This window comes from Gossypium hirsutum, chromosome A02 (genome assembly GCF_007990345.1).
Source record: "Gossypium hirsutum isolate 1008001.06 chromosome A02, Gossypium_hirsutum_v2.1, whole genome shotgun sequence".
Classification (NCBI taxonomy): domain Eukaryota; kingdom Viridiplantae; phylum Streptophyta; class Magnoliopsida; order Malvales; family Malvaceae; genus Gossypium; species Gossypium hirsutum.
The window spans coordinates 45,822,563-45,833,040 of record NC_053425.1 but is presented as its reverse complement, the minus strand read 5'-3'; the positions used below and the strand labels follow the sequence as shown (position 1 = coordinate 45,833,040).

The following is a 10,478-nucleotide window of genomic DNA, read 5'->3' as shown; positions in this document are numbered from 1 at the left end:
CAGGTTCATTCTTAGCATAGGTTCACATAGAATTAGATTTAAATTTGTAAATTAAGGATAAAGGTTATCTTAAAATAAAATAACAAAACTTCTAAAGATACAGCTCGAACTCTCAACCTCAACTACATAAATGAAGCACATAACCACAAATAGAGAGACTTAATTACAACGGAATCCAACATCAAATATTCAAATTTTTGGGGCATAATAAAGTGTTTGAAAGAATGATGTGAATGAAAAAAATTAAATTTAAGGGGTATTTATAGGGTTAAAAAATTTTATCGTTAGGGTTTCATTTTTTTGTCATTTGGCGCGGGCAACGGTCAAAAAGTCGTTGAAGTTACCGTTGAGGGCAAGTGCGTCTAGCTAGGCGCGCTTTCTAATAAATGGTAGTAAAGTGCGCCTAGCTAGACGTGCTTTCACATTCTCTCTCCTAAAACTGGCTTATTTCCCTAATTAAAATTAAAATCAACCTAAAGGCCTAAATAAAAAATAAAAAATAGCCTAAAAGCCTTATTTAGCTAGACAAGAGGGTAAAAAGAATATTTTATATTTTAAAATTTTATTTACTCTACTTTCCCTCTAATTTTGGGTAATTAAAAATTCGATATTTTGAGACAAAGCAAGAGATACTAAACTTTCTTAGCTTTCCCTTACTTAAAAAACAAAAGAAATTATTCAAACAAAGGAAAATATCTTCCTTTCCTTTTTTTTTATATTACCTCAATTCAAACATAGGGTTATTTGGTTTTTATATAAACTATTAATGAATATATTTATTACATAATTTTTTTAGGCTTCTAATTGAGTTCGGGTCATGAGTCAGTTAGACATCTATTCAGCTAAAAGTGATTAAAATGCCTTTTATATACAAAATAGGTTAAATTATTATTAGAGTATTTTTTTTATCTTTTTATATTTTATATCAAATCTATAAAAACAAAATTATAATGAGATATGACCCCTTGACACAATAAATTTAAAACATTTAATTTTACCATTTTAACTAAAGCATTATTTAATTTTTATATCAATTTTTGATAAATATATTTGTTACATAAATAACGGTATATTTACTATTATTAAGTATACTATATTGTTATTAAGAGTGATGGAGTTTACGTCACTCAGCAATCAATTCCAATTTCATTGTAAAATACCAAAAACTTATTATATTGAGGGTATTTATATCTATTTAAATTTTGATATATCTAAAAAGAATACACATAGATAGATAATAAGAATCAAAAGATTTGAAATCAAAATATTATTGTTTCAACTTTACCATTTCAATCAAAGGAGCATTTTATTTTTATCAAATTTTTTATAAATTTATTATGTAATTTTTTCACCCACATAATGTGTGTATTATAATCTAATTTATATTGGGGTGGTGCTATGTTTTCATTATATCATGTTTAGTTTTTTTTTCTTTTTATGTGGTGTTTAATGGGTGGCAACTATAATGAGAACTATCAAAATGAGAACTATGAGAATCAAAATGATCTTAGCTATTAAATCAAAACAAATTGTTCTAAGTCTTAAATTTTGTATTTATCTTACCTTATTAAAAAAAATTAATAACACCTAATCTTTCTCTTATTAGATATTTGTTTTTGTTGATTGAAAAAATTAGTCAACTATTACATTCTAAAAAAAATTTGAGATTTTTTTATTGGTTGATTTCTAGTATTTACTTTTTACTCAACTAAGAAAAAAATTCAAGTTGTTTTAGAATAAAATGGTCGACCAATTTTTTAATTAAGAAAAACAAATACCTAATACACAAATTATTTAATATTAATAACCCTACTATCTTGCTTTCCATTTCAATTTCTTTTCTCAAAACACAAAAAAAAAATCTTAAAGTAAAAATTATCAAAAAAAATTTCACACTAAAACTTCAATTGCATGGTGAAAAAAGAAGAAGAGAAAAATTGTTGTGTTATTGATTTTACTTTAATAAAATAAGATAAATAGAAAATCTATAGTTTATAACTGTTTATTAGTTACTTGTGTGTGTTTTATTATTTTTCTTTTTCCTCATGTTTACATATGAAAGAAAGAACATGAAAGTAATTTTGGCATTTGAAAAATCTGCGGCAAATATAAGTATAAATAAATGGAATGTAAGTTTTAAAATTTTCGCTTGGATTAAAATGTAAATTCTGTGTGTTGGCTTAATGCTAAAGTATTTACTGCTTTAAATATGACTTAAGTTTAAATCGTACTAATTACATTGTTGATAAAATCTTTCTCTCCTTTTATAGTTTATTAAAAAGAAAATATGAATAAATACAAAATTAATTTAAAGAGTGACGTCAATTAAATCAATTCATTTTTAGTGGTATTATAAATTTTATATCATGTGATGTGACATGATATTCTTGATGCTCAAAATTTATATTTTTATAATATGGTGGTTTGGGTTTTTTATTTTTATAATTTTAATCATTTGATGATTAAGATTCTGATTGACACCAATTAATTGGATTGTATCCGTAATTTGATTATATACAACATTATTGGTGTTGGTTAATAAAGGTTAATGAGATATATTTTTGAGAAATACTTAAATTTATTACATTATTCAAAAATAACATTTAACAAGAATTAGATGTATAAATAAATGTTGAATAATATATATGAATACCCTAACATTTGTTCACTCCAATAAGAATAGACCTTTTTCTAGAAAGAAACAGCGGCGGCAGCAGAAGAAGAAGAAATAGAAGATTAGTTTACTCCAAAAACCCATCCCCCATCCAAAATCCCCGGTCATAGGGAGCCTTTTCACCCTTTTCACTCCACGTGGCTATTCTTCTCATTCATTCTCTTTTCCCCCCATCTTCCTGAAACTGAAGCCTTCACAAAATCTCTCTTCCTTTTTCTTTTTTGTGTGCGCTCTCTGTCCTCATATATAATTCTCTCTTCTATTTTTACCTTTTAATTCCATTAAACCCTTTTAATTTCAAAGAATTATTATTAGCCTTCTGTTACGCTCGCCTCTTCTCTCAGTTTCTTTTACTTTCAGTTTTTCTTTTTTGGTTTTGATTGGTTCGAATATGTCGAAGACTATTCTGGTGACCGGCGGAGCCGGTTATATCGGGAGCCACACGGTGTTGCAGTTGTTGTTAAGCGGTTACAAAACAGTGGTTGTTGATAATCTCGACAATTCCTCGGATGTTGCTCCCAAAAGAGTCAAAGAACTCGCGGGTGAATTCGGCAGGAACCTTTCCTTTCACCAGGTTCGTTTAACGATTGAATTCACCTATTTACAGTTTTTCCTTTTTAAAGAAGAAAAATGAAGATGTGTAGTTTCGTAATTATTTTAATGCTAGACTGCTTAGTTGGTTTGCCAGAGAGAAATCTCACTTAATCTTTGTGTTTTCATTGTTAATTTGGAGTGTAATTAGTTTAAATTTGAGTAATCGAATTTGCTATAGCTGGCAACGTGTTACGCTGTAAAATTTCGATCATATTATGTTTAATTCTTTTTACACAAAAAAAAAAACTGTTGAAATAATTGCAAATAGTAGACTAATTTCACATTTTCTTTTTTTTCTTAAAATTTCTACTTCTGTTTGCCATATTATCTATTTTTGGTGTATGTTTGATTAATGAAGGAATTCGTGAATTGATTGCCATTCAACTATGTTATTAATTTATAAGTGCTTTTAAAAGTTAAATAAGTTGAAGAGTTTAAGAGAATCGATGAGAATATGATCTTATTTCTACTTGTGGATTCCATATCAAATGCATTAAATGGTATTACTTAAAAAAATTTGTCAAAATTTGCTTAATTAAGCAACATAATAATTTGATTAAACAGATTTAAAGTCGGTGAATATTCCTTAAATATAAAAGAATATAATAATATAGTCCGTTTGGTTTTGTTTAATGTTTAATTGTATTATTTTATTGTCGGTACCCAAAAAGTGTTTTTTCCTATTTCTTTTGATCTGTATTTTACCCCCCCTTTTTTTTAATATCCATGGATGGACTCTTTTGAATGGGAAATGATTGGATCTATTAATTGTTTTTCTTGATGATATTTAAAAGCTTTAAACATAAATTTTTTCTTTGGTAATTAATTGTTAGCTCTTTTATCATCTGGAAACTGGTGAAGGGTCTCTATTATTATGTTTTTGCTTCAATTAATATACATTGGGATTTGTCTGATATTGCCTATAAATCAAATATCATGGGCTGCTGTATTATTGTCCCAAAATTAACAAGAATCATTAAATCACTGAAAACATGAAGTCATTGAAGTATTAACTAACATTTGGACCACTGGTTTCAACTGCAGGTGGACCTTCGTGATAGACCAGCCATTCAAAAAATATTTGCTCAGACAAAGTACTGTCAGGAATTTATATTATATGTTTGGTTTTTTATCGTGCCTTCTCTACTTGCTCAAATTTCTAAGGTTATTACATTATCAGATTTGATGCTGTGATTCACTTTGCTGGACTAAAAGCAGTTGGTGAAAGTGTAAGTAAACCATTGCTCTATCATGACAACAATATCATTGGGACAATTATCCTGTTGGAAGTCATGGCTGCACATGGATGTAAAAATGTACATTTCTTTCCCTTCCTTCTGTGTGTGATAGTGTTTGCTTTTTTTTTTGACCTTTTGGTATCTGCTATGGAAATCATTAGAACCAGAGATAAAACGAAACAGACTTGGGTTTCTTCTTGATCAAACTTTAATCACAAACATAGTAGCACCCTGTTGAACCTAGATTCAGTTTATGGATTGTTTTGGCTTCTTGAGTTTTAGAAGTTGACCGATCTAATATGATACATTGCAGCTTGTCTTTTCATCATCTGCTACTGTTTATGGCTGGCCAAAGAAGGTTCCATGTACAGAAGAGTTCCCCCTGTCTGCAGTGAATCCATATGGACGAACCAAGGTATGCGATGAGCATTTAAGTGCATACCATTTAGCAGCTCAAGGAAACAATGTCTTCTTTTTTATGAATCCATTATGAATACTTAGGCATTTGTCAATTAAGAATAGTGTCATCTAATCATATTTGACATGGTGGTTCAGCTTTCATTGAAGAGATTTGCCGCGACCTCCGTAATTCTGATTCTCAATGGAAGATCATACTACTAAGATATTTTAATCCAGTTGGTGCTCATCCCAGTGGCCACATAGGTGAGGATCCCCGGGGTACTCCAAACAATCTCATGCCTTTTGTACAACAAGTTGCTGTTGGTAGGCGGCAAGCATTGACAGTGTTTGGAAAGGATTATGCAACGAAGGATGGTACTGGGGAAAGATTTTTTCAAATATGACACCTTCTTAGGTTCTAATGAATCTTGTTTCATATTTCAGAATTCGTTTTGAGTATGTCTATGAACTGGGATATGATTTTGAGTTCTACTGAGCTTCTATCAACAACTTTCTTTGTTATGTAAGCTTGATATTGTTAGTCTCGATTTCGTCTACTCCTTGACACTGTGAATCCATGTTTTAAGCAAAACCTTTCTTTCCTTGTAATGAAGTCGACCAACCCCATGAAGCTCTGGCTCCCTTTTTCACACTAAGGGAAGGGAAATTTGAAATTTAACCACCATGCTTCAGGTCTTTTTGGGTTATTTTTGTAGCTTAAACATCATTATTTGTTTGTGAATTTGAGTTCAATGCTTTGATCATTTGTGACAAAGGGGCCATTTCTTGTATCTTTTCAGGTTCGTGATTACGTCCATGTTGTTGATTTAGCAGATGGCCACATTGCCGCTCTAAAAAAACTATCTGATCCTAAAATAGGTAATTATATAACATAGTATACGTATTGAAGTTAAAATTCAGTAGAATTGGTCCTTATTACCTATTCAATCACAGGTTGTGAGGTATACAACTTGGGAACAGGAAAGGGAACATCAGTTTTAGAAATGGTTACTGCATTTGAAAAGGTATCCGGGAAGGTAAATGATTCCTTGTTTAGTTTTCTTTATAATTTTTATATATTGAGTTGTGCTTATTTGTTATTCATGGTATTTATTTATTACTTTTTATCAGAAAATCCCTCTTCAAATAGCTGGACGTCGACCCGGTGATTCCGAAGTCATTTATGCTTCAATAAAAAGGCCGAGACTGAATTGAAATGGAAGTAAGAGCTTTACATACATGCAAAATTTTAAAGTTTATTAATGTAGGGTCATTAACTGCTTGCATAGTTCTACATGCATCCTGTTGTCAAACAACTCATATTGTTGAATTTTGGATTTATTCACAGAGCAAAGTATGGCATTGAAGAGATGTGCAAGGATTAGTGGAACTGGGCTAGTAAGAACCCATTTGGATATGGATCTCCTTAGTCAAAAAAGTAGGATACCTAGACAATTTTTTTCATACCACACCATTCTTTCTATCCCATTTTTTTAGCTTAATTTTTTCCCTAATTCTTTTACTATTGAGATGTGTTTTTTTAACCTTGTTAAAATGAACATGGATCATAATCATTAATTTGACAATGTCTTCTTTTGTCATTTTTTATAGAATTTAAATTTTCATTTTACTCCTATATTAGTAACCTGTTTCCTATTAAAATGTAACTTTATACAAGACAATATGCTTAAAAAAAAAAAGCTTGTTTGTCTACGATGCAATGTAAACATTCACTTTGGTTTTCAATTTTTACAAATTAAATTTTAGATTAAAATATAATTTATCCTTTGAAATTATTTATAAGTATCTAATTGATGGTCTAATAAGTTCTTGAACTTTTATTTCAATACACATTTTGGTGCCTCTATATTAACACTATTAGTTTGTTAAATAATAATAGTAGAAGCCCAATTTCGTCCGGCTTAATAAAAAAACAATAAATAAATAAATAATAATAAAAGCTCATTAAATAGTCCATATTACAAGCCTAAATACAAAAAAAAATTAAAAGTCCAAAAAACTTTAAAGCCCAAAGCCCACTATCTAAACCTAAACAGAAAAAAACCCTAATCTCCTAAGACTTCATCAGCTGCTGTTGCTCTTTTGCTTTGCCACATCAGCGGGCACGCCTCTCAAGTCCCCACACCTTGAGGTTAGCCTCCTCTACCACTATTTCACCAAAATGGCAAGGGGTGTGCCTCTCCACCACCGTTGACTTAGCCTCTTGCCATGAAAAACTTGTAAAAAAGACAAAAACACAAAAGCAAAAAAGCAAGAATAGCAGAAACAAAAAAGGAGAAAAGAAAAAATAAAAAAAACTAATATCCTGAGATCTATTTGGCTATAAAAGTCGAAACCATTGTAACAAAAAAAAAAGAAATCGAATACAAAAAAAAAACAACGAAGTTCAAAAAAAAGTAGTTCATTTTATTTATATTTTTTATTTCGAAAAAATAAGAATAAAAATAAAGTTTAAATTTTTATCTGTTAAGAGCCGTCGTTGAGAACCACCTCCAATTTGAAAAGCCTCGAAACCCCTTGGGGTTCCGTTGAAGGCCTTGTCGGAGAGGGAAAAAATCGAATGTCTTTTCTTACCTTTTCTTTTTTTAGCAATCTCGGCCTTTTTAGGTGTTTTATCCCTAGATCTAACTCTAAGGTTTCGAAAGGATTTTAAAAAAGTTTTTTTTTATTTTCCGACCACAAGAGGCGGTGGTCACAGGCGTCAATGACCGGTGGCCACGGCGACATGCGGCGGCCTTGTGGCTAGAAGGGAAGAGGGGATTTGAGAGAAAAAAAAGAAAAGGAATAGTTTTTTTAAAAAAAAAACTGATAAAAATGAATTTTTAAACATTTTAACTTATATAGACCCCTCAAAACGACGTCATTTTGGGCTTGGCTTTAGACGCCCAAAACGACGTCGTTTCAAAGTCGACTCGATTAATCCTAGCCTAATAATCCGACCCGACCCCCTAGGATCCGCATGTTTTCACATGGAAGGGTTAATTGTCATTTTGGTCCTTCCGCTTTTTTACTTCTTTTTAATTTCGTCCTATTCTTTTTTTATTTATTTTAATTTTTACCCTATAATTTTAATTTCTTTGCAAATTAGTCTCTTGACCCACTGTTGACCTACCAAGGAAATGACTCGTATGTTGGGTTGGGGAAAATAACACCCTGGGCCCCTGTACTTTTTATTGTGTTTTGATTTAATCCTTTGTTTTTTTTTTGTTTTTTAATTTATGCTTAGAATTTCTTTTAGCTTTCAATTTAGTCCTTTACCTACTTATTTTTTTATTTTTTATTTTTTTATTTCTGGCACTTTTATTTATGATTATTTATATTTTTGCCCCTCTCTAAATTATGTGATTTTATTTACATCCTTGAGTAGTTTTTTTTTCATTAAATATGATTATTATTACTATTATTATCATCATGTTATAGTCATTTACTATTTTACCCTCATTACCTTTACTACAATAATTTTATTCTTTTATTATTCTTTTATTATAATATTATTTCGTTTGTACATATGTAGCTATTTTATTCTTTGCCATTATTTTATTGTTTATTATGCTTACATATACACTCGTTCATTCAGTACCAAACTCAAACAAATTAATCGCACATCACATTAAATGTTATTTTTTTTACCCGACGCATAGGAAATAATTAGAACCGAGGCGATGTTCTTTAATTAAGGGATTCAAGAAATCGTGCCCTAACCTACGGGGTACGACTTTCTCGTTGAACTGAAATAATCGAACATCCTTTTAAAATTCAATACACATATGACTTAGGTAATAATTAAATGGCGATTATTTTTATTTTCGAGGATTCAAGACCTCGTGCATTAACTTACGGGGCATAATCTTTTCTTCTCAATTAAATCAAAATAAGAAGGCTTTTTCCATAAAATTTGATTTAGTTAGCGATATTTTAATCAAATAACATCATGCAAAATAAAGGATCGTATTTTAAATTTTCTTTGAATTCTCAGTTCTCGACACTAAGACATGAAGTAATAAACTAGGTATCAATTTTGGGAGTTATGAGAGTGTTAATCCTTCCTCATGAGTAACTGACTCCCGAACCCATTTTTGAATTTTTTAGAATGAAAATCATCATTTTAGTAAATCTAACCTTTTATTAAAATGATCAAAATTTGAGGTGATTCGATCACACATAATTAAAAAGATTGGTGGCAACTCCATCTTCATTTTTAAAATAAAAAGTTAAGCTCCAAAAAAGGGTTTCGATAGCTTGACGAATCCATTAGGGACAAAATATGAGAGTCAAACCACGAGTTTATTACTTTTTGGTCTTTTGTCAAAAATTAATAATTTGGTTTAAATTGACGATTCCTTCATTGCATTTCACCTTTCATGCTTTATTTTCGTAGTGAATAATGCCTTTGTTATATTGGGTTTCAAAGCGATCTAATACATTTGTTTTATTGGTTTGAGAATTTCTCTTTGTATGTTTTCACATATGTTGCATGGCATAATCGTTCCATTTACCCATCTTAAGTGGGAGTGGGAAACTATTCCTTCGTGAGGTCTTTACCTCCGTTTAGGATAGTGGATCGTTTTCGGGATACATCCGACCTATGTCTTCGTGAGGCCTTCACCTGCGTGCAAATAGAGGGAAATGTATTCCCCTGAACTGAACTCAGTCCATTTGAGCCTATAATGGGTGAAAATTGAAGAATTTGTCGATTCGGGAACCTTTACTTTAGAACCAAACTACATGTAGTAAACCCTAAAAGCTTGCCCTAGAAAGAACCATGTCAAACCTTTAGCAGTTACCCGAACAAATTACAAAGAAGAAATGTTTTAATTGTTATTCTTTGCTTTGTATTCAAGATTTATACAAAATATATTGACTTGTTTCATTTTGTTTTGGTTGTGGTTGCATTGCATTTTCATCTTAGAGGAATGGTGTTGATTCGCGTTCAGTTGCAAAATAGAGAGTTTGTCATGGAAAAGAGGTTTCTTGATAAAATGGAAGTAATCGTTTTATGTAAAGAAACTAATTTTCTAGTAAAGTTGTTCTAATGGAATTGAACTAGAAATAGTGGCTTTTTGCATGCATCTTTTCCATTCATTACATGCATTAAATTTCATGAAATCCAAAAGTGTGTTGAGTTCAGAACTCTAGTACAGAACCTGATGGATAACAAAGAGTTGAAATTCTTTGAAGATATCGAGGGTTTGGAAGGGAAAGATGTTTGTGCCTCTGAAGAGGGAACTAAAAAAAATTATCAAGAATTTGTCCCTACATCCCCGGAAATGTTCTAAACGACTAGACTGTGGAGGAGATCTTTATAGTTTTTAGGACCATTTTAAGTAATATTCAGAACATACATATTGCTCTAAGCCTGGGAACAATAGGGATCCTTTTATGAAAAGAGCATATGTCCAATATCTTTATTTCAATGAAAATAATACATTTTTATGTCCCATTTGGCAAACACTTCACTATCTGATTTATTCATACTTATACCACACAGTTAATCATTTTTAACTTTATTTGTTCCTTGGGTCTCCTTTTATTTCTATAATGGGTCTCCGGAT

At 30.6% G+C, this 10,478-nt stretch overlaps 1 protein-coding gene across 1 annotated transcript; it reads left to right on the top strand.

Moving 5' to 3' along the window:
- The first annotated feature begins 2,969 nt into the window (after positions 1 to 2,969).
- Positions 2,970 to 6,535, top strand: LOC107951177 (UDP-glucose 4-epimerase GEPI48). The gene is given in 10 exon segments (XM_016886119.2): positions 2,970 to 3,248; positions 4,313 to 4,362; positions 4,449 to 4,584; positions 4,820 to 4,940; positions 5,062 to 5,287; positions 5,705 to 5,784; positions 5,860 to 5,942; positions 6,037 to 6,094; positions 6,097 to 6,127; positions 6,254 to 6,535. Coding segments are annotated over 10 exon segments (1,050 nt in total). The 5' UTR covers positions 2,970 to 3,065; the 3' UTR covers positions 6,336 to 6,535.
- The last annotated feature ends 3,943 nt before the right edge of the window (positions 6,536 to 10,478 follow it).